The sequence below is a fragment of the Oncorhynchus clarkii genome, chromosome 3, assembly GCF_045791955.1.
Source record: "Oncorhynchus clarkii lewisi isolate Uvic-CL-2024 chromosome 3, UVic_Ocla_1.0, whole genome shotgun sequence".
Lineage (NCBI taxonomy): Eukaryota > Metazoa > Chordata > Actinopteri > Salmoniformes > Salmonidae > Oncorhynchus > Oncorhynchus clarkii.
Window position 1 is genome coordinate 86,603,187 of NC_092149.1, and position 27,958 is coordinate 86,631,144.

A 27,958-nucleotide genomic window follows, 5' to 3' on the forward strand; every position below is an offset into this window, starting at 1 on the left:
TAGTAAAATGATAATATCTCCCTCCCCACACAATTTATGCATAAGACAAATTTTTTTGGTAATAATATTTATTTTGATATATAAGTGCATTTCTACTTGACAGGATCTGCATGGGTCTTGCTGGGGTGTGGAGAACAGAGATGTACAACTTCACTGTCTGTCTGTCAGCAAGAAGCTGAGGTCACTGCCAGATTCAAAGTCTGTTGTTGGCTTCCCCCTGAAACACAAACACTGGCTGTGAGACTCGTCACCGGCACCCTAGTTATTTAATTAGCGTTGGGCAACATACACAACTATTAAAAAAAGAGACATTTTAGCCTGCTTTATTGTGTTCAACACTTTGATCTGTTAAAACTCGTTTTGTGCTTTTTTGGGGGTCATGGGTCACAGGACCTGTGTGAGAGAGATGATTGGTGTTACCTGGTGAACAGCCGTGCCTTGCAGGTGCCCAGTAGAGTAGCCTTGTCTCCTTCCACGAGCAACATGGAACCCTCTCTCAAGCCCTAAGACAAATCAACCAATCAGCTGAAAGCATAGCCTAATACTATGTAGAATACCGTCTCTCTCAGACTCACCAGAACAGATGGAGTGTCAGGCTCCTCGTGGTACTGAATGATCCTCTGCTCTCGTGTCTCCTAGGGAGAAGGAAAAAAAACAAAGACATTTTGACCTTACCCCAGCATCCTTTAAGGCACCACGGGACACAGATTAACCTTGTCCCAGACCTACAAAAGCATTTAATGGAGATTCTACATTCAGAGAAACCAGCCCTACGACTTTCAGCATTCACTATACTGATGCTCTGCTATATAAAATACTACACTGTACAACTCACCCCCATGTGTCTGCTGTTAGGGTCCGTATCCAGGAAGTGAGGGTTGATGTTGAAAGGCACTAGACCAATGGCATTGAAGGAGGGCGGGTACACGATGGGCATGTCGTTGGTGGTGTTGATGCTGACAGTAGAGACGTTGGTGCCAGCACTGGAACCCATGTAGGGAACACCATCCTGGAGTTATAACAGAGTTACCATGGTTACTGTAGGGGTTACTGTAGGGTTAGGGTTATGTTAGGGTTTACTGTAGGGTTACTGTAGGGGTAACTGTAGGGTTACTGTAGAGGTCAGGGTTACTGTAGGGGTTACTGTAGGGGTTAGGGTTACTGTAGGGGTTAGGGTTACTGTAGGGGTTAGGGTTACTGTAGGGGTTATTGTAGGGGTTAGGGTTACTGTAGGGGTAACTGTAGGGGTTACTGTAGGGGTTAGGGTTACTGTAGGGGTTACTGTAGGGGTTAGGGTTACTGTAGGGGTTAGGGTTACTGTAGGGGTTAGTGTTACAGTAGGGGTTACTGTAGGGGTTAGGGTTACTGTAGGGGTTACTGTAGGGGATACTGTAGGGGTTAGGGTTACTGTAGGGGTTACTGTAGGGTTACGGTAGGGTTACTGTAGGGGTTAGGGTTACTGTAGGGGTTACTGTAGGGTTACGGTAGGGTTACTGTAGGGGTTAGGGTTACTGTAGGGGTTACTGTAGGGGATACTGTAGGGGTTAGGGTTACTGTAGGGGTTACTGTAGGGGGTAGGGTTACTGTAGGGGTTACTGTAGGGGTTAGTGTTACTGTAGGGGTTAGGGTTACCGTAGGGGTTACTGTAGGGGATACTGTAGGGGTTAGGGTTACTGTAGGGTTACTGTAGGGGTTAGGGTTACTGTGGGGTTACTGTGGGGGTTAGGGTTACTGTAGGGTTACTGTAGGGGTTAGTGTTACTGTAGGGGTTACTGTAGGGGTTAGGGTTACTGTAGGGGTTACTGTAGGGGTTACGGTTACTGTAGGAGTTACTGTAGGGGTTACTGTAGGGTTAATGTAGGGGTTAGGGTTACTTTAGGGGTTACTGTAGGGGTTAGGGTTACTGTAGGGGTTACTGTAGGGGTTACTGTAGGGGTTAGGGTTACGGTAGGGTTACTGTAGGGGTTAGGGTTACTGTAGGGGTTACTGTAGGGTTACGGTAGGGTTACTGTAGGGGTTAGGGTTACTGTAGGGGTTACTGTAGGGGTTAGGGTTACTGTAGGGGGTAGGGTTACTGTAGGGGTTACTGTAGGGGTTAGCGTTACTGTAGGGTTACTGTAGGGTTACTGTAGGGGTTAGGGTTACTGTAGGGTTACTGTAGGGGTTACTGTAGGGTTACTGTAGGGGTTACTGTGGGGTTACTGTTACTGTGGGGTTACTGTAGGGGTTAGCGTTACTGTAGGGTTACTGTAGGGTTACTGTAGGGGTTACTGTAGGGGTTACTGTAGGGGTTACTGTAGGGGTTACTGTAGGGGTTAGGGTTACGGTAGGGTTACTGTAGGGGTTAGGGTTACTGTAGGGTTACGGTAGGGTTACTGTAGGGGTTAGGGTTACTGTAGGGGTTACTGTAGGGGTTAGGGTTACTGTAGGGGGTAGGGTTACTGTAGGGGTTACTGTAGGGGTTAGCGTTACTGTAGGGTTACTGTAGGGTTACTGTAGGGGTTAGGGTTACTGTAGGGTTACTGTAGGGGTTACTGTAGGGTTACTGTAGGGGTTACTGTAGGGTTACTGTTACTGTGGGGTTATTGTAGGGGTTAGTGTTACTGTAGGGTTACTGTGGGGGTTACTGTAGGGTTACTGTAGGGGTTACTGTAGGGGTTGGGGTTACTGTAGGGGTTAGGGTTACTGTAGGGTTACTGTAGGGGTTAGGGTTACTGTAGGAGTTACTGTAGGAGTTACTGTAGGGTTAATGTAGGGGTTAGGGTTACTGTAGGGGTTACTGTAGGGGTTACTGTAGGGGTTACTGTAGGGGTTACTGTAGGGTTACTGTAGGGGTTAGGGTTACTGTATGGGTTACTGTAGGGGTTACTGTAGGGGTTAGGGTTACTGTAGGGGTTACTGTAGGGGTTGGGGTTACTGTAGGGGTTATTGTAGGGGTTAGGGTTACTGTAGGGGTAGGGGTTAGGGTTACTGTAGAGGTTACTGTAGGGGTTAGGGTTACTGTAGGGGTTATTGTAGGGGTTAGGGTTACTGTAGGGTTACTGTAGGGGGTAGGGGTTAGGGTTACTGTAGGGGTTACTGTAGGGGTTAGGGTTACTGTAGGGGGTAGGGGTTAGGGTTACTGTAGGGGTTACTGTAGGGGTTAGGGTTACTGTAGGGGTTACTGTAGGGGTTACTGTAGGGGTTAGGGTTACTGTAGGGTTACTGTAGGGGTTAGGGTTACTGTGGGGGTTAGGGTTACTGTGGGGGTTAGGGTTACTGTAGGGGTTACTGTAGGGTTACTGTGGGGTTACTGTAGGGGTTAGGGTTACTGTAGGGTTACTGTGGGGGTTACTGTAGGGTTACTGTGGGGGTTACTGTAGGGGTTGGGGTTACTGTAGGGTTACTGTAGGGGTTACTGTAGGGGTTAGGGTTACTGTAGGGGTTAGGGTTACTGTAGGAGTTACTGTAGGGGTTACTGTAGGGGTTGGGGTTACTGTAGGGGTTACTTTAGGGTTACTGTAGGGTTACTGTGGGGGTTAGGGTTACTGTAGGGGTTACTTTAGGGTTACTGTAGGGGTTACTGTAGAGTTACTGTAGAGTTAGGGTTACTGTAGGGGTTACTGTAGGGTTATTATAGGGTTTAGGGTTACTGTAGGGTTACTATAGGGTTACTGTAGGGGTTAGGTGGTGGAGACGTTAGTGCTGACCCTGGAGCCCATGTGTGCTCACCATTCTGGGGCATAAGAGTAAGCAGGATATACAATCATTCGGTTGTTTATTCCGCTCATGGGCTGTCTCTATTGGCTATATCAGCTGACAGTAAGAACAATATCTGTCCATGTAGGAATCAACTGTAAATATTGTGAAATGGCAGTTTAATCTGGCACAGTGTTTCCCAAAACTCCTCAACTACTCCCAGCCATTCAGGTGTGCCAGTTCTGGAATATCGGCTATCAGAGTGGAACAGCTGTCGTACCTCAGGACAGGTTTTGGGGAACACTGCTCAAAATCTATATATATATATATATATATATATATATATAGGTTTTGGGGAACACTGCTCAAAATCTATATATATATATATATATATATATATCAGTCTGACCTGCAGAACCCTCTTGTTGATCTCAGACAGCACATTGTTGTCGTAGAGACATTTCAGCAGACGGAATGTGTTGCCACCACCTATAGACAGAACAGCTGTTATGACTTTATTTCACTGTATACCCTCCTGCTAACTTCTTAACATATAGTCAATCTGTGTGTAGTAGATTACTTTAACTCTTGCAGTAACACGCGTACAATAGCATTCCTCCAATGACGCCTACTGTATGTAAGGCCTATGTTTTTGGTATTTCATATTTGAGAGGCCCTATGAGGTGTTAACGTCTGAGCTCAAGGTCCACACCTCACCTATAAATATGCCCTGAGCCTTCCTTACAGCTTCCACTGGGTCAGAGGCCTCGTGTATGCTGTCCACCTCATAACCTGTCAGACAAAACAGACAACACTCACATTAGAACGACCGACAAAACCGGTCTCACGTCGACAACCTAGTCCTTACTACACCCGATAGCGTCTATGAGAAAGGGTTTGACAAGTGTTAAGCGAAATGTGCTTATATCAATCAGGTCCGCTCAGATCTCCACAAGAGTATAATGCATAGGGTCTAGGGATTGATTTGGGATTGGGCCTGAGATAATTGAACTGATTTGGGATTAGGCCTGAGATAATTTAATTGATTTGGGATTGGGCCTGAGATAATTGAACTGATTTGGGATTGGGCCTGAGATAATTGAACTGATTTGGGATTGGGCCTGAGATATTTGATTGATTTGGGATTAGGCCTGAGATATTTGATTTGATTTGGGATTAGGCCTGAGATATTTTAATTGAGTTGGGATTGGGCCTGAGATATTTGAATTGATTTGGGATTAGGCCTGAGATATTTTAATTGATTTGGGATTGGGCCTGAGATATTCCAGACACACAACAGTAAGGCTGTGTAAGGCAATGGACCAGCGTACAAAGACGTACCCAGACTGTTGAACTTGTCCCTGGCAGTCTTTGCGTAGCCATCTCTATCACACAGTGCATAGGGGATGAATAAAATCCTCTTCACCCCTCTGCAAGACATACATTACACTGTTAGGTTACACACTGACTCTACGAAACATTAGGAACACCATCCTAGTATTGAGTTGTACCCCCCTCCCCCAAACCTCAATTCATTGGGGCATGGACTCTACAAGGTGTCGAAAGCATTCCACGGAGATGCTAAGTAGTTAGAGACATAGTAAGAGACGTGTTTAAGTAGTTAGAGACATGTATAAGTAGTTAGAGACATGGTTAGAGACATGTATAAGTAGTTAGACATGTATAAGTAGTTAGACATGTATAAGTAGTTAGACATGTATAAGTAGTTAGACACATGTTTAAGTTGTTAGAGACATGTTTAAGTTGTTAGAGACATGTTTAAGTTGTTAGAGACATGTTTAAGTTGTTAGAGACATGTTTAAGTTGTTAGAGACATGTTTAAGTTGTTAGAGACATGCATAAGTAGTTAGAGACATGCATAAGTAGTTAGAGACATGTTTAAGTCGTTAGACATGTTTAAGTCGTTAGAGACATGTTTAAGTCGTTAGAGACATGTTTAAGTCGTTAGAGACATGTTTAAGTCGTTAGAGACATGGTTAGAGACATGTTTAAGTAGTTAGACATGTCTAAGTAGTTAGAGGCATGGTTAGAGACATGTTTAAGTAGTTAGATACATATAAGTAGTTAGAGACATAGTTAGAGACATGCATAAGTAGTTAGATACATATAAGTAGTTAGAGACATAGTAAGAGACATGTTTAAGTAGTTAGAGACATGTATAAGTAGTTAGAGACATAGTTAGAGACATATATAAGTAGTTAGACATGTCTAAGTAGTTAGAGGCATGGTTAGAGACATGTTTAAGTAGTTAGATACATGTATAAGTAGTTAGAGACATGTTTAAGTTGTTAGAGACATGTTTAAGTTGTTAGAGACATGTTTAAGTTGTTAGAGACATGTTTAAGTTGTTAGAGACATGTTTAAGTTGTTAGAGACATGTTTAAGTTGTTAGAGACATGCATAAGTAGTTAGAGACATGCATAAGTAGTTAGAGACATGTTTAAGTCGTTAGACATGTTTAAGTCGTTAGAGACATGTTTAAGTCGTTAGAGACATGGTTAGAGACATGTTTAAGTAGTTAGACATGTCTAAGTAGTTAGAGGCATGGTTAGAGACATGTTTAAGTAGTTAGATACATATAAGTAGTTAGAGACATAGTTAGAGACATGCATAAGTAGTTAGATACATATAAGTAGTTAGAGACATAGTAAGAGACATGTTTAAGTAGTTAGAGACATGTATAAGTAGTTAGAGACATAGTTAGAGACATATATAAGTAGTTAGACATGTCTAAGTAGTTAGAGGCATGGTTAGAGACATGTTTAAGTAGTTAGATACATGTATAAGTAGTTAGAGACATAGTTAGAGACATATATAAGTAGTTAGACATGTTTACGTAGTTAGAGACATGTATAAGTAGTTAGAGACATGGTTAGAGACATGTATAAGTAGTTAGAGCCATGGTTAGAGACATGTTTAAGTAGTTAGAGACATGTGTAAGTAGTTAGAGACATGTGTAAGTAGTTAGAGACATGTTTAAGTAGTTAGAGACATGTATAAGTAGTTAGAGACATGGTTAGAGCCATGTATAAGTAGTTAGAGGCATGGTTAGAGACATGTTTAAGTAGTTAGAGGCATGGTTAGAGACATGTTTAAGTAGTTAGATACATTTATAAGTAGTTAGAGACATAGTTAGAGACATATATAAGTAGTTAGACATGTTTAAGTAGTTAGAGACATGTATAAGTAGTTAGAGACATGGTTAGAGACATGTATAAGTAGTTAGAGCCATGGTTAGAGACATGTTTAAGTAGTTAAGAGACATGTATAAGTAGTTAGAGGCATGTATAAGTAGTTAGAGACATGTGTAAGTAGTTAGAGACATGGTTAGAGCCATGTATAAGTAGTTAGAGACATGGTTAGAGCCATGTATAAGTAGTTAGAGACATGGTTAGAGACATGTTTAAGTAGTTAGAGACATGTTTAAGTAGTTAGAGACATGGTTAGAGACATGGTTAAGTAGTTAGATACATTTATAAGTAGTTAGAGACATAGTTAGAGACATATATAAGTAGTTAGACATGTTTAAGTAGTTAGAGGCATGGTTAGAGACATGTTTAAGTAGTTAGATACATGTATAAGTAGTTAGAGACATAGTTAGAGACATATATAAGTAGTTAGACATGTTTAAGTAGTTAGAGACATGTATAAGTAGTTAGAGACATGGTTAGAGACATGTATAAGTAGTTAGAGCCATGGTTAGAGACATGTTTAAGTAGTTAGAGACATGTATAAGTAGTTAGAGACATGTGTAAGTAGTTAGAGACATGTTTAAGTAGTTAGAGACATGTATAAGTAGTTAGAGACATGGTTAGAGCCATGTATAAGTAGTTAGAGGCATGGTTAGAGACATGTTTAAGTAGTTAGGTAGTTAGAGACATGGTTAAGTAGTTAGAGACATGTTTAAGTAGTTAGAGACATAGTTAGAGACATGTTTAAGTAGTTAGATACATGTTTAAGTAGTTAAGAGTAAAGGAGGGTCCGATTGTAAGGGTACAGTACAACAGCATTCCTTCCATAGTCTTTAGGGGTGTGATTTTTTTAGAGTAGTCCAGGCACTCTGAAGGTATGGACTAGTCAGTGGATTTAGATACTTACATTCCGAAAAAGTCTTTGATCTGCTGTTGACAATGTTCCAGATATCCTCCCCCATGCAGGGTTGAGTTGGACACGAGCAGAAGTCTCCTCTTCATATCTTTCAAGACAAGGTTTGGATCAAAAGTTTACAACTCACTCAGGTTAAATAGGCTACCTCGTCCTACACCTCAAAGATTACTTCAGCAGTACATAGCCGGCCGTGTATCAACAGGAAGTGTCCTCAGGTGTCGTCAAGGTACAAGGTCTATGGAGTGAGATTTGTGTTCTTTATTCGGTATGTTCACCCCGATCTGTGTGTGTATTCAACATAACTCACAAATAAAACAATGATCTGTTTAATATATAAACAAGTATTTTGTTAAATAAAACCAAAATCCTCAATAAAATAAAAATGTAAAAAAATCACAAATTAAACCTTAATCTGTGAGTATGAACAAATATATTTCACAAGTATTCACCATAAATCACAAATAAAATAATGATCTGTAAATATTCTAAATCAGCTCACAAATAAAACTACGATTTGAACACATGTTGAACAATTTGTGAGCAAATGTTTAGAAATCTCTTAACGTTTACATCTGTGGAATGTGGATTTGCTCATTCAAAAAGTGCTTGTGGATCTGTATTCTGTGTTTACACCATTTTGAGAAGGCTTTTTCTGTGGTCGATGTAATACAATCCACTAATGTGGTCGATGTAATAAAAGATTATCCAAATGAATGGAGATAACAGACTAATCCGAAGCCACATTGGTGGATTGTATTACATCGACCACAGAAAAAGCCTTCTCAAAATGTTGTAAACACAGAATACAGATCCACAAGCACTTTTTGAATGAGCAAATCCACATTCCACAGATGTAAACGTTAAGAGATTTCTAAACATTTGCTCACAAATTGTTCAACAATTGTTCAAATCGTAGTTTTATTTGTGAGCTGATTTAGAATATTTACAGATTATTATTTTATTTGTGATTTATGGTGAATACTTGTGAAATATATGTTTTACATATTGATGGGGATTGGTTAAATTTGTTATATATTTTTTGCGGATTATGGTTTTATTTGACTAACTATTTAAATATATTCATAGATCATAGTTTATTTGTGAGTTATGTTGAATATACACGCATCGTGGTGGACATATTTAGAGAATAAAGAAACAAATCTCACTCCTTTCAATTTCCTGGACTCCGTTTAAAGTTCAACTACGGGTAACTAATCATCTGTTTCGCTGACAAGTCTCTCATACAGTCATTAAATCATCTAATCTGATTACTTCTCCTGATAAATCTACCTGTTGGGAAATATTTCGATCCAACAAACCTTTGGCGATTGTTCTTGTGGTCAATGATTGGAAGCAATGTTGAGCGTCAACAGGTCACAGATTGCAACACGGATTTTAAATTCGATACGTAGCCTTGACCGTATATGTTATTTACAGTTTCGTAGGAAATGTTCAAATGTAGGCTACAAAGCTGTAACTTTGCGTCAAGGGTGTCTGTTCGGAGAAGAGTTTTCTCACGCTGTTACCGTGTGTAGAAAAGGGGTCAGCTGATAAATCACATGACAAGCCTTATGTCTCGTGGTGCTTTCATGACATCTGGGAAATCGGAATACACGACGTCAAACCATGACGTCGGTGATCTTCGGGTCAGAAAGTCGGAGCTCTAAAAAAGATGCCCTAGTTTCCGCATTGGAATTGCAAGTTAAATGACTGTTCAAAACCAATTTTCCCAATCGGAGCTCGTTTCTATCCAAGTTTCCAGTTATCTTGAAAGCAGTGATGTCGGATATTTCCGATTTCCCAGTTGTTTCCCACGCAGCATCAATTAGCGAGAGGCGGATATACTGACACGTCTGGTGCCCCCAAATTGATGACGTATGTCGCGCGCTTGAGAGTCGAACGTCGAATCAAATTGTGTTGGGCAAGATGCGCCAAATACAACTTGCGTAGACTTTACCGTGAAATGTTTGCTTACGACCACTTCCCAAAGATGAATAGTTTTAAAAGAATAATGCAATAAAATAGGAACAAGAGAAATAAATAATAATAAAATAATAAAATATAAAATAAAATAGACAAGAATGGACCTACAGTGAGCTCCAAAAGTATTGGGACAGTGACACATTTCTTGTTGTTTTGGCTCTGTAGTCCAGCACTTTGGATTGGAAATGATACAATGAGGGTATTTTCTTCCGTATCGGGTGAACCATTCATTTCAACATATTTATTGGGCGAAACGGTAGGCTACGGGAGCCTACAATGGCATAGAAATGAATTGGCCTACTTGATGGCCAACAATGTATAATTCTTCACATTTAATGCCAGTTTCATTGTGGACTTTTCCCCCATAACAGAAGCACTCAAGCCATAGACTGTTCTCTGCTTCCGCAAGGCAAAGTACCGGTGCATCAGGTCTGACACCAACAGGCTCCTGAACAGCGTCTATTCCCATGCCATGAGGCTTCTAAATAGCTGACAGAATGGCCACGCAGACTCTAGGGTGACCCTTATATTTCACACACAGGACTCTACACAGTCACACGCACTGACACCCCCCAACACACGCATAACGCACTCACACGCCCTGACACTCCAACACAGACATTTATACTGACTCTACACACACACTCACATATAATCATCATATACGCTGCTGCTCTGTTTATTACATATCCTGATGCCTAGTTACCCTTTCCCCTATACATATCTATCTCTACTCCTATACATATATACCTCTACTCCTATATATATCTACGTCTACTCCTATACACATCTACCTCTACTCCTATACACATCTACCTCTACTCCTATACATATCTACCTCTACTCCTATACACATCTACCTCTACTCCTATACCTCTACTCCTATACACATCTACCTCTACTCCTATACCTCTACTCCTATACATATCTACCTCTACTCCTATACACATCTACCTCTACTCCTATACCTCTACCCCTATACACATCTACCTCTACTCCTATACCTCTACTCCTATACACATCTACCTCTACTCCTATACACATCTACCTCTACTCCTATACACATCTACCTCTACTCCTATACATATATACCTCTACTCCTATACACATCTACCTCTACTCCTATGCACATCTACCTCTACTCCTATACATATCTACGTATACTCCTATACACATCTACCTCTACTCCTATACACATCTACCTCTACTCCTATACCTCTACTCCTATACACATCTACCTCTACTCCTATACCTCTACTCCTATACACATCTACCTCTACTCCTATACACATCTACCTCTACTCCTATACACATCTACCTCTACTCCTATACCTCTACTCCTATACACATCTACCTCTACTCCTATACACATCTACCTCTACTCCTATACACATCTACCTCTACTCCTATACATATATACCTCTACTCCTATACACATCTACCTCTACTCCTATGCACATCTACCTCTACTCCTATACATATCTACCTCCACTCCTATACATATCTACCTCCACTCCTATACATATCTACGTCTACTCCTATACATATCTACCTCCACTCCTATACATATCTACCTCCACTCCTATACATATCAACCTCTACTCCTATACATATCCACCTCTACTCCTATACACATCTACCTCCACTCCTATACATATCTGCCTCTACTCCTATACACATCTACCTCTACTCCTATACCTCTACTCCTATACATATCTACCTCTACTCCTATACACATCTACCTCTACTCCTATACATATCTACCTCTACTATACATTTCTACCTCCACTCCTATACATATCTACCTCTACTCCTATACACATCTACCTCTACTCCTATACCTCTACTCCTATACATATCTACCTCTACTCCTATACACATCTACCTCTACTCCTATACCTCTACTCCTATACATATCTACCTCCACTCCTATACACATCTACCTCTACTCCTATACCTCTACTCCTATACATATCTACCTCTACTCCTATACACATCTACCTCTACTCCTATACCTCTACTCCTATACATATCTAACTCTACTCCTATACACATCTACCTCTACTCCTATACCTCTACTCCTATACATATCTACCTCTACTCCTATACACATCTACCTCCACTCCTATACACATCTACCTCTACTCCTATACCTCTATTCCTATACATATCAACCTCTACTCCTATACATATCTACCTCTACTCCTATACACATCTACCTCTACTCCTATACATATCTACCTCTACTCCTATACATATCTACCTCTACTCCTATACATATCTACCTCTACTCCTATACACATCTACCTCCACTCCTATACACATCTACCTCTACTCCTATACATATCTACCTCTACTCCTATACATATCTACCTCTATTCCTATACATATCAACCTCTACTCCTATACATATCTACCTCTACTCCTATACACATCTACCTCTACTCCTATACATATCTACCTCTACTCCTATACATATCTACCTCTACTCCTATACCTCTACTCCTATACACATCTACCTCTACTCCTACACACATCTACCTCTACTATCTACCTCTACTCCTATATCCAATACCAGGAGTATCAAATTCCAGTCTTTGAGTGGTGCTGTGTCTGCATGTACAGTGCATTCGGAAAGTATTCAAACCTCTCAACTTTTTCCACATTTTGTAACGTTACAGGTTGGGTGGAGGGTGGAGCAGTATTTAGTAAGGAAGCAGGACTGGGTGGAGGGTGGAGCAGTATTTAGTTAGGAAGCAGGACTGGTTTGAGGGGGGAGCAGTATTTAGTAAGGAAGCAGGACTGGGTGGAGGGTGGAGCAGTATTTAGTAAGGAAGCAGGACTGTTTTGAGGGGGGAGCAGTATTTAGTAAGGAAGCAGGAGGAGCAGTATTTAGTAAGGAAGCAGGACTCTTGAGGGTGGAGCAGTATTTAGTAAGGAAGCAGGACTGGGTGGAGGGTGGAGCAGTATTTAGTAAGGAAGCAGGACTGGATGGAGGGTGGAGCAGTATTTAGGAATAGGAAGCAGGACTGGGTGGAGGGTGGAGCAGTATTTAGTAAGGAAGCAGGACTGGATGGAGGGTGGAGCAGTATTTAGTAAGGAAGCAGGACTGGATGGAGGGTGGAGCAGTATTTAGGAATAGGAAGCAGGACTGGGTGGAGGGTGGAGCAGTATTTAGTAAGGAAGCAGGACTGGGTGGAGGGTGGAGCAGTATTTAGTAAGGAAGCAGGACTGGATGGAGGGTGGAGCAGTATTTAGTAAGGAAGCAGGACTCTTGAGGGTGGAGCACTATTTAGTAAGGAAGCAGGACTGGCCTGGCTCTATATAGGGAATAGGATATCTCACCCCTGACAATCTGTCTTTTCCGAGAGCCGTCTATTTCCTGTGTTTGAGGGTTGCAAAATCCACTTGACACTTAAACCTCGCTGGATCGATTTGCTTTCATTTGACTCCTGCGACTCTTTCATACTCTGGCTTGTGCCTGTCGTTTCATCCCGTTAAAACTTCTTAGGGATAGTCGACAACATCCGGTGAAATTGGAGGGTGCGCAATTCAAATAAATAATCGTAATATTAAACATTTATGAACAGTATCTTATATCGGTTAAAAGCGTAATTTCTTGTTAATATAAATGCATTGTCCGAATATATATATATATATATATATATATATATATATATACAGGACAGTATACGGACAATGGTATATATATATATATATATATATATATATCTATATATATACCATTGCCCGTAAACTGTCCTACAGTCGCACACAAATATAACACAATGGCTTTAAGATGAATAATTAAATCCTTCAAAAGTTAATTAAAGTTGTTTTTTATTGTTGACATAATGATTGTTATTTTCCCTTTATTTTGTGTCACTATTGTAAAATGAAAATGTGTCTCTCACCAGCATGGATTGGTCAGCAGTGAGTGAAACAACCAGAGGTGGCAGTAAAGACCAACATTCAGATTAGTCTGCCATACCGTACTGCGACTGTCCAGGTTAAAGAGATCCTACACCCATGAATGTCCCTTTTCACCCTCCCCACAGCTGGGTGCGTTTCCCAGGAGTCTCCCTGCCCTGTTTTTCCTGGCCCAGGCCACGGCTGCCCTGTGGGGCATGGTGTTTTTCCTGGCCCAGCCCACGGCTGCCCTGTAGGGCATGGTGTTTTTCCTGGCCCAGGCCACGGCTGCCCTGTAGGGCATGGTGTTTTCCTGGCCCAGCCCACGGCTGCCCTGTAGGGCATGGTGTTTTTCCTGGCCCAGCCCACGGCTGCCCTGTAGGGCATGGTGTTTTTCCTGGCCCAGCCCACGGCTGCCCTGTGTGCGCGTGTTCCCAAGGCTGGATGCCCTGCTGGCCATGATGAGGAAATTATAAACACAGAGGTCAGCACATCACTGCCTGTCTGCTCTGTGTAGTCTTAACTTTTTTCCTGCCCACTCTCTCTCTCTGTCTCTGTCTATGTCTCTCGCTCCCTCCCTCTCTCTCTGTCTATGTCTCTCGCTCACTCCCTCTCTCTCCATCTATGTCTCTCGCTCACTCCCTCTCTCTCTGTCTGTCTCTCACTCACTCGCTCCCTCTCGCTCTGTCTCTGTCTATGTCTCTCTCTCTATGTCTCTGTCTCTCTCTCTATGTCTCTGTCTATGTCTCTCGCTCGCTCGCTCCCTCTCTCTCTATGTCTCTGTCTCTCAATGTCTATGTCTCTCGCTCCCTCTCTCTCTCTGTCTCTCTGTCTCTCTCTCTCTGTCTATGTCTCTTGCTTGCTCCCACTCTCTCTCTCTCTGTCTATATCTCTCACTCGCTCCCTCTCTCGCTCCGTCTCCCGCTCGCTCCCTCTCTCTGTGCCCTCTCTCCTTGTCAGGTGCAGTCTGCCCAACGCATCACCGGGGGGCAAACTACCTACCCTCTAGGACACCTACAGCACCCGATATCACAGGAAGGCCAAAAAGATCATCAAGGACAACAACCACCCGAGCCACTGCCTGTTCACTCCACTATCATCCAGAAGGCGAGGTCAGTACAGGTGCATCAAAGCAGGGACCCGAGAGACTGAAAAAACAGCTTCTATCTCAAGGACATCAGACTGTTAAATAGCCATCACTAACACATTAGAGGCTGCTGCCCTATATACATAGACTAGAAATCACTGGCCACTTTAATAAATGGAGCACTAGTCACTTTAATAATGCTGACATATTTTGCATTACTCATCTCATATGGATATACTGTATTCTATACTATTCTACTGTATCTCAGTCTATGCCACACAGACATTGCCCATCCAAATATTTATATATTCTTAATTCCATTCCTTTACTTAGATCTGTGTGTATTGGGTATACGTTGTGAAATTGTTAGATATTACTTGTTAGATATTACTGCACTGTCTGAGCTAGAAACACAAGCATTTAGTTAGATATTACTGCACTGTCTGAGCTAGAAACACAAGCATTTAGTTAGATATTACTGCACTGTCTGAGCTAGAAACACAAGCATTTAGTTAGATATTACTGCACTGTCTGAGCTAGAAACACAAGCATTTAGTTAGATATTACTGCACTGTCTGAGCTAGAAACACAAGCCTGTAAAATACTACTTGAGTAAAAGTCTAAAATTATTTGGTTTTAAATATACTTATGTATCAAAAGTAAAAGTATAAATAATTTCAAATTCCTTATATTAAGCAAACCAAACGGCACCATTTTCCTTTTTTTTTTTTAAATGGATGGAAAACCAGGGTCACACTCCAACACTCTGACACAATTTTACAAACTAAACATTTGTGTTTAGTGAGTTGTCCAGATCAGAGGCAGTAGAGAGGACCAGGGATGTTCTCTTGACAAGTTCATGAATTAGACCATTTTCCTGTCCTGCTAAGCATTCAAAATGTAATGAGTACTTTCAGGTGTCAGGGAAAATGTGTGAAGTAAAAAGTACAGCATTTTCTTTAGGAATGTGGTGAAGTAAAAGTTGTCAAAAAAATTAATAAATAGTAAAGTAAAATACAGACATCCAAAAAAAACGACTGAAGTAGTACTTGAAAGTATCTTTACTTAAGTACTTTATACCGCTGCTCAATTAACATAATTCCACACTGAATTAGAGCTGCACAATATGGGCAGATAATCTAGGATTTATTTTTAGCCAAATGTTGCAATTGCGATTTGACTTGCGAATTAGAGCAAAACTGTTGGAATCATGGAAATAGAATGACTATTCTAATTCTATAGTTAGAATATAATAGTGGGCACTTTGAATACAATGTTGTTTGAGATGACAACGAATTTAACGCCAGAGAGGAGTTTATTGCGACAGGGTAGGAACTAAATGTTTATACGTGTTTCCTAGGGGACCCAATAAACTTTGGCTACATTGCATGTTTCTCTTAGCTACTTCATGTAGTAGCTAACATATTCTTGCTTTGCATATTCCTCTTTGATTTAGAAGATACTGTTGCACAGACAACATGCTGATTTATGACTACACAATCATTGGTATTATCAGGCTGTATTAGGTAGCTATTGTTCCTCTTAGTACATTTATTAGCTAGCTATTAGCATTAGCGGCTAACAATTAGCATCTCACAAGATTTAGGACAACTCGCTAAGAAAAGCCAAACTAGCTGTCTGCTGATGTAAGAAACACAAACGAATGGTGTCGTTATAGAAAGCAAGTGGATTTATATTAAGAAGCAAAGTGAAAACAGCATTGTTGTCATCAACATTGTTACATGTGCTGCTGCATTGATCTTGCAGACTGAACGCAAATGTCTCATGGTTAAAGAACAACAAATGCGCTCCTTGAGTGACAGGGGGGCGTGGCTAGGTCTGTGTGGGAAGTCGCATGGAGAGAAAGAGCAGAGAGAGATGACTCAAGTAGCGAAGTAAACTATAAAATGGATACGGGGAGGAGAAGACTAGTAGGAGAGGAGAGGGGGAGGAGAGTGGTAGGAGAAGAGGTGTGGATAGGGGGAGGAGAGAGTGGTAGGGGATGGGAGAGAAGAGTAGTAGGAGAGGAGAGGGGGAGGAGAGGTGTGGATAGGGGGAGGAGAGAGTGGTAGGGGATGGGAGAGAAGAGTAGTAGGAGAGGAGAGGTGTGGATAGGGGGAGGAGAAGAGGTGTGGATACGGGGAGGAGAAGAGTAGTAGGAGAGGAGAGGGGGAGGAGAGGTGTGGATAGGGGGAGGAGAAGAGGTGTGGATACGGGGAGGAGAAGAGTAGTAGGAGAGGAGAGGGGGAGGAGAGGTGTGAGATTGAATGCCATTCAGATCCAAGTGCCAGGGTGAAGCAGCTGACTGCAAAGAGAGTTATAAAATGTGAATGATCTGGCACTCTGCTTTTAACCATGAAATGCTGGAATGAGAGAGCACTTCATTTAGAATCCTCTTTTTTAATTTTCCTGTGGCTGACAAGCCATGCGTGGCAGGACGGATTTGGTGGGCATGCGACTGTGCGAATGGGTACACTTCGACCATGCGGTGGCACTTCACTCTGGTGCCCCCTAGCTTTCTTGGGCCACTGGCCTAGCATCAGTGTGTTGGTACCCGGAAGGAGAGGTAGAGATGTGAGTGAAGAAGAGAGGAAATGAAAGAAGGCTATGTGGAGATCGGTAGAAAGGGTGTGCATGAGATTCTATCACCTCTCTCTGTCAGGTGAAAAACGTTGTGTTATGTAATATCGCTGGAGTTTGAATCTCTTGAAGTGTTTCAATAATCTCAGCAGTCTTGAATAGCAGACAGAGGTGTGCTGCAAATTCCCTTAGTGAACTGAGGGTGTTCTGGTCTGGTATGACCCAGCAAAGCCTGGTGAGGGCAGAAGGCAGGGGAGGAAGAGGAAACGCCTGGTGAGGGTGAGGGCAGAAAGCAGGGGAGGAAGAATGAGGGGAGCATTACTTCCTGTTGACCCCAGCCTCCTATTGAAACTGAACAAATGGAACACACACATCATGTGAATCGATGACAGAGGTTAGGTGTTTCTTAAAGATGCACTCTCAAACTTTTGTAGAATTTCAGCCGTTTTTTTGTGAACAACATCATCCATTTTGTATGATGTGTTACGTCCTGCAAAAAAAAAGAAATATCTACAGTACTACGGTTCCACGTCTCCTGATGTACTGGCCTGTCTCCTGGTAGCGCCTAGTCAAACGTTTGGACACACCGACTCATTCCAAAGGTTTTTCTTTATTTTTACTATTTTCTACAGTGTAAAATAATAGTGAAGACATCAAAACTATGAAATAACACATATGGAATCATGTAGTAACCAACAAAGTGTTAAACAAATCGAAATGTATCTTAGATTTTAGATGCTTCAAAGTAGCCACCCTTTGCCATGATGACAGCTTTGCACACTCTTGGCATTCTCTCAACCAGCTTCGTGAGGTGGTCACTTGGAATCCATTTCAATTATTAACAGGTGTGCCTTGTTAAAAATTAATTTGTGGAATTTGTTTCCTTCTTAATGCGTTTGAGCCAATCAGTTGTGTTGTGACAAGGTAGGGGTGATATACAGAAGATAGCCTTATTTGGTAAAATACCAAGTCCATATTATGGCAAGAACAGCTCAAATAAGCAAAGAGAAACTACAGTCCATCATTAGTTTAAGACACGAAGCTCAGTCAATCAGGGAAAAGTGCAGTCGCAAAAACCATCAAGTGCTGGCTCTCATGAGGACCGCCACAGGAAGGGAAGACCCAGAGTTCATTAGAGTTAACTGCACCTCAGATTGCAGACCAAATAAATTCTTCACGGAGTTCAAGTAACAGACACATCTCAACATCAACTGTTCAGTGAACACTGTGTGAATCAAGCCTTCATTGTAAAATTGCTGCAAAGAAGCCACTACTAAAGGACACCGATAAAAAGAAGAGACTGGCTTGGGCCAAGAAACACAAGCAATTGATATTAGACCAGAGGAAATCTGTCCTTTGGTCTGATGAGTCCAGTGTAAGATTTTTGGTTCCAACCGCCGTGTCTGTGTGAGATGCAAAGTAGGTGAACAGATGATCTCCGCATGTGTGGTTCCCACCGTGAAGCATGGAGGAGGAGGTGTGATGGTGTTTTGCTACTTTGCTGGTGATACTGTTGGTGATTTATTTAGAATTCAAGGCACACTTAACCAGCATGGCTACCACAGCATTCTGCAGCGATACGCCATCACATCTGGTTTCTGCTTAGTGGCGTTATCAAATCAATGTATTTATGAAGCACTTCTTAAATCAGCTGATATCTCAAAGTGCTGTACAGAAACCGAACCTAAAACCCCAAACAGCAAGCAATGCAGGTGTAGAAGCACGGTGGCTAGGAAAAACTCCCTAGAAAGGCCAAAACCTAGGAAGAAACCTAGAGAGGAACCAGGCTATGAGTGGTGGCCAGTCCTCTTCTGGCTGTGCCGTGTGGAGATTATAACAGAACATGGCCAAGATGTTCAAATGTTCATAAATGACCAGCAGGGTCAAATAATAATAATCACAGTAGTTGTTGAGGGTGAAACAGGTCAGCACATCAGGAGTAAATGTCAGTTGGCTTTTCATAGCCGATCATTAAGCGTATCTCTACCACTCCTGCTGTCTCTAGAGAGTTGAAAACAGCAGGTCTGGGAGAGGTAGCATGTCTGGTTAACAGGGTTCCATAGCCGCAGGCAGAACAGTCTAAACTGGAGCAGCAGCACGGCCAGGTGACTGGGGACAGCAAGGAGTCATCATGCCAGGTAGTCCTGAAGCATGGTCCTAGGGCTCAGGTCCTCCGAGAGAGAGAAAGAAAGAGAGAATTAGAGAGAGCATACTTAAATTCACACAGGACACTGGATAAGACAGGATATGTACTCCAGATATAACAAACTGACCCTAGCCCCCCGACACATAAACTACTGCAGCATAAATACTGGAGGCTGAGACAGGAGGGGTCAGGAGACACTGTGGCCCCATCCGATGACACCCCCGGACAGGGCCAAACAGGAAGGATATAACTCCACCCACTTTGCCAAAGCACAGCCCCCACACCACTAGAGGGATATCAGGGGCGGCAGGGTAGCCTAGTGTTTAGAGTGTTGGACTAGTGACCGGAAGGTTGCAAGTTCAAACCCCCGAGCTGACAAATCTGTCGTTCTGCCCCGGAACAGGCACTGTTCCTAGGCCGTCATTGAAAATAAGAATTTGTAAAATAAAAATAAATAAAAAATATCTTCAACCACCAACTTACCATCCTGAGACAAGGCCGAGTATAGCCCACAAAGATCTCCGCCACGGCCAACCCAAGGCGGGGGCGCCAACCCAGACAGTCAGTGACTCAACCCACTCAGGTGACGCACCCCTCCTAGGGACGGCATGGAAGAGCACCAGTAAGTCAGTGACTCAGCCCCTATAGTAGGGCAGAGAATCCCAGTGGAAAGAGGGGAACCGGACAGGTTAGAGACAGCAAGGGCTGTTCCTTTCTCCAGAGCCTTTCCGTTCACCTTCACACTCCTGGGCCAGACTACACTTCCACTTCAGTAAAGACTTAAAGGTTGAGACCGAGTCTGCGTCTCTCACATGGGTAGGCAGACCATTCCATAAAAATGGAGCTCTATAGAGCCCTGCCTCCAGCTGTTTGCTTAGAAATTATAGGGACAATTAAGAAGCGTACAGAAACGTCTTGATATGTTCGTCAAAAGAGAGAACAGGGTCCAGAGTAACGCCGAGGTCCTTCACAGTTGAGACGACTGTACAACCATCAAGATTAATTGTCAGATTCAACAGATCTCTTTGTTTCTTAGGACCTAGAACGAAGCATCTCTGTTTTGTCCGAGTTTAAAAGTACAGTTTGCAGCCATCCAGTACAGTTTGCACTTCCTTATGTCTGAAACACAGGCTTCTAGCGAGGGCAATTTTGGGGCTTCACCATGTTATCATTTGTTTTTCAACAGGACAATGACCCAAAACACACCTCCAGGCTGTGTAAGGGCTATTTTACTAAGGAGAGTGATGGAGTGCTACATCAGATGACCTGGCCTCCAAAATCACCTGACCTCAACCCAATTGAGATGTTTTGGGATGAGTTGGACTGCAGAGCGAAGGAAAAGCAGTCAACAAATGCTCAGCATATGTGGGAAGGACCAAATCGGAAAGATAGCCCATGTAATGCTTTGTAGGGTAGCAGTAAAACCTTGCAGGAAGACAGTGCCCTTGCCTTAACAGGAAGCCAGTGTCGGGAGGCTAGCACTGGAGTAATACGATCAAATTTTTTGGTTCTAGTCAGGATTCTAGCAGCCGTATTTCTGAACTAACTGAAGTTTATTTAGTGCTTTATCCGGGTAGCCGGAAAGTAGAGCATTGCAGTAGTCTAACCTAGAAGTAACAAAAGCATGGATTCATTTTTCTGCATAATTTTTGAACAGAAAGTTTCTGATTTTTGCAATGTTATGTAGATGGAAAAAAGCTGTCCTTGAAACGTCTTGATATGTTAGTCAAAAGAGAGAACAGGGTCCAGATTAACGCCGAGGTCCTTCACAGTTTTATTTGAGACGACTGTACAACCATCAAGATTAATTGTCAGATTCAACAGATCTCTTTGTTTCTTAGGACCTAGAACGAAGCATCTCTGTTTTGTCCGAGTTGAAAAGTAGAACGTTTGCAGCCATCCACTTCCTTATGTCTGAAACACAGGCTTCTAGCGAGGGCAATTTTGGGGCTTCACCATGTTATCATTTGTTTTTCAACAGGACAATGACCCAAAACACACCTCCAGGCTGTGTAAGGGCTATTTTACTAAGGAGAGTGATGGAGTGCTACATCAGATGACCTGGCCTCCACAATCACCTGACCTCAACCCAATTGAGATGTTTTGGGATGAGTTGGACTGCAGAGCGAAGGAAAAGCAGTCAACAAATGCTCAGCATATGTGGGAACTCCTTCAAGACGGTTGGAAAAGCATTCCTCATGAAGCTGGTTGAGAGAATGCCAAGAGTGTGCTGTCATGAAAACAAAGGGTGTCTACTTTGAAGAATATAAAATCTTTTGATTTGTTTAACACTTTTTTGGTTACTTCATGATTCCATATGTGTTATTTCATAGTTTTGATGTTTTCATTATTATTCTACAATGTAGAAAATAGTAAAAATAAAGAAAACCCCCGGAATGAGTAGGTGTGTCCAAACTTTTGACTGGTACTGTATAAACTAAATGCTTATATTAACCCCCACTGTACCAAACTAAATGCTTATATTAACCCCCGCTGTACCAAACCAAATGCTTATATTAACTCTCACTGTACCAAACTAAATGCTTATATTAACCCCCACTGTACCAAACTAAATGCTAGGCTTATATTAACCCCCGCTGTACCAAACTAAATGCTGGGTTTATATTAACCCCCACTGTACCAAACTAAATGCTAGGCTTATAATTAACCCCCGCTGTACCAAACTAAATGCTTATATTAACCCCCACTGTACCAAACTAAATGCTTGTATTAACCCCCGCTGTACCAAACTAAATGCTGGGTTTATATTAACCCCCACTGTACCAAACTAAATGCTGGGTTTATATTAACCCCCACTGTACCAAACTAAATGCTTGTATTAACCCCCGCTGTACCAAACTAAATGCTGGGTTTATATTAACCCCCGCTGTACCAAACTAAATGCTTATATTAACCTCCAATGTACCAAACTAAATGCTTATATTAACCCCCGCTGTACCAAACTAAATGCTTATATTAACCCTCACTGTACCAAACTAAATGCTTATATTAACCCCCGCTGTACCAAACTAAATGCTTATATTAACCCCGCTGTACCAAACTAAATGCTTATATTAACCCCCGCTGTACCAAACTAAATGCTTATATTAACCCCCACTGTACCAAACTAAATGCTTATATTAACCCCAGCTGTACCAAACAGAATTATTATATTAACCCCCACTGTACCAAACTAAATGCTAGGCTTATATTAACCCCCGCTGTACCAAACTAAATGCTTATATTAACCCCCGCTGTACCAAACTAAATGCTAGGCTTATATTAACCCCCACTGTACCAAACTAAATGCTTATATTAACCCCCGCTGTACCAAACTAAATGCTTATATTAACACCGCTGTACAAAACTAAATGCTTATATTAACCCCCACTGTACCAAACTAAATGCTTATATTAACCCCCGCTGTACCAAACTAAATGCTTATATTAACCCCCACTGTACCAAACTAAATGCTTATATTAACCCCCACTGTACCAAACTAAATGCTTATATTAACCCCGCTGTACCAAACTAAATGCTTATATTAACCCCCACTGTACCAAACTAAATGCTTATATTAACCCCCGCTGTACCAAACTAAATGCTTATATTAACCCCCACTGTACCAAACTAAATGCTAGGCTTATATTAACACCGCTGTACCAAACTAAATGCTTATATTAACCCCCGCTGTACCAAACTAAATGCTTATATTAACCCCCGCTGTACCAAACTAAATGCTTATATTAACCCCCACTGTACCAAACTAAATGCTTATATTAACCCCCGCTGTACCAAACTAAATGCTTATGTTAACCCCCACTGTACCAAACTAAATGCTAGGCTTATATTAACCCCCGCTGTACCAAACTAAATGCTTATATTAACCCCGCTGTACCAAACTAAATGCTTATATTAACCCCGCTGTACCAAACTAAATGCTTATATTAACCCCCACTGTACCAAACTAAATGCTTATATTAACCCCCAATGTACCAAACGAAATGCTTATATTAACCCCCACTGTACCAAACTAAATGCTTATATTAACCCCCACTGTACCAAACTAAATGCTTATATTAACCCCCGCTGTACCAAACTAAATGCTAGGCTTATATTAACCCCCACTGTACCAAACTAAATGCTTATATTAACTCCCGCTGTACCAAACTAAATGCTTATATTAACCCCCGCTGTACCAAAATAAATGCTTATATTAACCCCCGCTGTACCAAAATAAATGCTTATATTAACCCCCGCTGTACCAAAATAAATGCTTATATTAACCCCCGCTGTACCAAACTAAATGTTTATATTAACCCTCACTGTACCAAACTAAATGCTTATATTAACCCCCGCTGTACCAAACTAAATGCTAGGTTTATATTAACCCCCGCTGTACCAAACTAAATGCTTATATTAACCCCCGCTGTACCAAACTAAATGCTTATATTAACCCCCGCTGTACCAAACTAAATGCTTATATTAACCCTCACTATACCAAACTAAATGCTTATATTAACCCTCACTGTACCAAACTAAATGCTTATATTAACCCCCACTGTACCAAACTAAATGCTTATATTAACCCCCGCTGTACCAAACTAAATGCTTATATTAATCCTCACTGTACCAAACTAAATGCTTGTATTAACCCCCGCTGTACCAAACTAAATGCTTATATTAACCCCCGCTGTACCAAACTAAATGCTTATATTAACCCTCACTGTACCAAACTAAATGCTTATATTAACCCTCACTGTACCAAACTAAATGCTTATATTAACCCCCACTGTACCAAACTAAATGCTTATATTAACCCTCACTGTACCAAACTAAATGCTTGTATTAACCCCCGCTGTACCAAACTAAATGCTTATATTAACCCTCACTGTACCAAACTAAATGCTTATATTAACCCTCGCTGTACCAAACTAAATGCTAGGCTTATATTAACCCTCGCTGTACCAGACTTAATGCTAGGCTTATATTAACCCCCGCTGTACCAGACTTAATGCTAGGCTTATACACTGCTCAAAAAAATAAAGGGAACACTTAAACAACACAATGTAACTCCAAGTCAATCACACTTCTGTGAAATCAAACTGTCCACTTAGGAAGCAACACTGATTGACAATACATTTCACATGCTGTTGTGCAAATGGAATAGACAACAGGTGGAAATTATAGGCAATTAGCAAGACACCCCCAATAAAGGAGTGGTTCTGCAGGTGGTGACCACAGACCACTTCTCAGTTCCTGTGCTCCTTGGCTGATGTTTTGGTCACTTTTGAATGCTGGCGGTGCTTTCACTCTAGTGGTAGCATGAGACGGAGTCTTCAACCCACCCAAGTGGCTCAGGTAGTGCAGCTCATCCAGGATGGAACATCAATGCGAGCTGTGGCAAGAAGGTTTGCTGTGTCTGTCAGCGTAGTGTCCAGAGCATGGAGGCGCTACCAGGAGACAGGCCAGTACATCAGGAGACGTGGAGGAGGCCGTAGGAGGGCAACAACCCAGCAGCAGGACCGCTACCTCCGCCTTTGTGCAAGGAGGAGCAGGAGGAGCACTGCCAGAGCTCTGCAAAATGACCTCCAGCAGGCCACAAATGTGCATGTGTCTGCCCAAATGGTCAGAAACAGACTCCATGAGGGTGGTATGAGGGCCCGACGTCCACAGGTGGGAGTTGTGCTTACAGCCCAACACTGTGCAGGACGTTTGGCATTTGCCAGAGAACACCAAGATTGGCAAATTCGCCACTGGCACCCTGTGCTCTTCACAGATGAAAGCAGGTTCACACTGAGCACGTGACAGACGTGACAGTCTGGAGATGCCGTGGAGAATGTTCTGCTGCCTGCAACATCCTCCAGCATGACCGGTTCGGCGGTGGGTCAGTCATGGTGTGGGGTGGCATATCTTTGGGGGGCCGCACAGGCCTCCATGTGCTCGATGAGATCCTCAGACCCCTTGTGATGATATGCTGGTGCGGTTGGCCCTGTGTTCCTGCTAATGCAAGACAATATGCAAGACCTCATATGGCTGGAGTGTGTCAGCAGTTCCTGCAAGAGGAAGGCATTGATGCTATGGACTGGCCCGCCCGTTCCCCAGACCTGAATCCAATTGAGCACATCTGGGACATCATGTCTCGCTCCATCCACCACAGACTGTCCAGGAGTTGGCGGATGCTTTAGTCCAGGTCTGGGAGGAGATCCCTCAGGAGACCATCCGCCACCTCATCAGGAGCATGCCCAGGCGTTGTAGGGAGGTCATACAGGCACGTGGAGGCCACACACACTACTGAGCCTCATTTTGACTTATTTTAAGGACATTACATCAACGTTGGATCAGCCTGTAGTGTGGTTTTCCACTTTAATTTTGAGTGTGACTCCAAATCCAGACCTCCATGGGTTGATAAATTTGATTTCCATTGATAATTTTTGTGTGGTTTTGTTGTTAGCACATTAAACTATGTTAATAAAAAAGTATTTAATAAGAATATTTCATTCATTCAGATCTAGGATGTGTTATTTTAGTGTTACCTTTATATTTTTGAGCAGTGTATATATACAGTGCCTTGCGAAAGTATTCGGCCCCCTTGAACTTTGCGACCTTTTGCCACATTTCAGGCTTCAAACATAAAGATATAAAACTGTATTTTTTGTGAAGAATCAACAACAAGTGGGACACAATCATGAAGTGGAACGACATTTATTGGATATTTCAAACTTTTTTAACAAATCAAAAACTGAAAAATTGGGCGTGCAAAATTATTCAGCCCCTTTACTTTCAGTGCAGCAAACGCTCTCCAGAAGTTCAGTTAGGATCTCTGAATGATCCAATGTTGACCTAAATGACTAATGATGATAAATACAATCCACCTGTGTGTAATCAAGTCTCCGTATAAATGCACCTGCACTGTGATCGTCTCAGAGGTCCGTTAAAAGCGCAGAGAGCATCATGAAGAACAAGGAACACACCAGGCAGGTCCGAGATACTGTTGTGAAGAAGTTTAAAGCCGGATTTGGATACAAAAAGATTTCCCAAGCTTTAAACATTCCAAGGAGCACTGTGCAAGCGATAATATTGAAATGGAAGGAGTATCAGACCACTGCAAATCTACCAAGACCTGGCCGTCCCTCTAAACTTTCAGCTCATACAAGGAGAAGACTGATCAGAGATGCAGCCAAGAGGCCCATGATCACTCTGGATGAACTGCAGAGATCTACAGCTGAGGTGGGAGACTCTGTCCATAGGACAACAATCAGTCGTATATTGCACAAACCTGGCCTTTATGGAAGAGTGGCAAGAAGAAAGCCATTTCTTAAAGATATCCATAAAAAGTGTTGTTAAAAGTTTGCCACAAGCCACCTGGGAGACACACCAAACATGTGGAAGAAGGTGCTCTGGTCAGATGAAACCAAAATTGAACTTTTTGGCAACAATGCAAAACGTTATATTTGGCGTAAAAGCAACACTGCTCATCACCCTGAACACACCATACCCACTGTCAAACATGGTGGTGGCAGCATCATGGTTTGGGCCTGCTTTTCTTCAGCAGGGACAGGGAAGATGGTTAAAATTGATGGGAAGATGGATGGAGCCAAATACAGGACCATTCTGGAAGAAAACCTGATGGAGTCTGCAAAAGACCTGAGACTGGGACGGAGATTTTTCTTCCAACAAGACAATGATCCAAAACATAAAGCAAAATCTACAATGGAATGGTTCAAAAATAAACATATCCAGGTGTTAGAATGGCCAAGTCAAAGTCCAGACCTGAATCCAATCGAGAATCTGTGGAAAGAACTGAAAACTGCTGTTCACAAATGCTCTCCATCCAACCTCACTGAGCTCGAGCTGTTTTGCAAGGAGGAATGGGAAAAAATTTCAGTCTCTCGATGTGCAAAACTGATAGAGACATACCCCAAGCGACTTACAGCTGTAATCGCAGCAAAAGGTGGCGCTACAAAGTATTAACTTAAGGGGGCTGAATAATTTTGCACGCCCAATTTTTCAGTTTTTGATTTGTTAAAAAAGTTTGAAATATCCAATAAATGTTGTTCCACTTCATGATTGTGTCCCACTTGTTGTTGCTTCTTCACAAAAAAATACAGTTTTATATCTTTATGTTTGAAGCCTGAAATGTGGCAAAAGGTCGCAAAGTTCAAGGGGGCCGAATACTTTCGCAAGGCACTGTATATATATATTGTATTGTATTCATACTATATGTTACGAATTTGTTGTGCTTAAGATTGTGGATCATCTTTAGCCACAAACTGTTCTTGTATGTATTTCTCTCTCTCTCTCTCTCTCTCTCTCTCTCTCTCTCTCTCTCTCTCACCAAGAGGATGTTGTTGACAAGTGAAGATGTGTCATTTTAACTTAAAGTTTTGCTGCATGGCCTGCTACAGGCATTCTTTGAACACATAGAGTCACACCCACTCTAGATT

General features: G+C 42.1%; 1 protein-coding gene across 1 annotated transcript; it reads right to left on the reverse strand.

Annotated features, from left to right (window-relative positions):
* Positions 1-50: 50 nt before the first annotated feature.
* Positions 51-9,363, reverse strand: LOC139406199 (alpha-aspartyl dipeptidase-like). Its single transcript, XM_071148705.1, has 9 exons — positions 9,126-9,363; positions 7,798-7,894; positions 5,020-5,108; positions 4,396-4,470; positions 4,088-4,167; positions 836-1,009; positions 576-635; positions 421-503; positions 51-217 (listed from the first exon to the last, which is right to left on the reverse strand). The coding sequence occupies exons 2-9, from the start codon at positions 7,890-7,892 to the stop codon at positions 151-153; spliced, it is 723 nt and encodes a 240-aa protein (XP_071004806.1). The 5' UTR covers positions 7,893-7,894; positions 9,126-9,363; the 3' UTR covers positions 51-150.
* Positions 9,364-27,958: the final 18,595 nt, after the last annotated feature.

What these genes read in the sequence shown, in the direction of transcription:
- LOC139406199 (XM_071148705.1), bottom strand. Translation starts at nt 7,892, where the DNA reads ATGAAGAGGAGACTTCTGCTCGTGTCCAACTCAACCCTGCATGGGGGA. An exon ending in GGACAAGTTCAACAGTCTGG is followed by an intron (nt 4,471 to 5,019) that starts GTACGTCTTTGT and finishes TTTGTCTGACAG; the next exon opens with GTTATGAGGTGGACAGCATA. An exon ending in CTGACACTCCATCTGTTCTG is followed by an intron (nt 504 to 575) that starts GTGAGTCTGAGA and finishes GATTTGTCTTAG; the next exon opens with GGCTTGAGAGAGGGTTCCAT.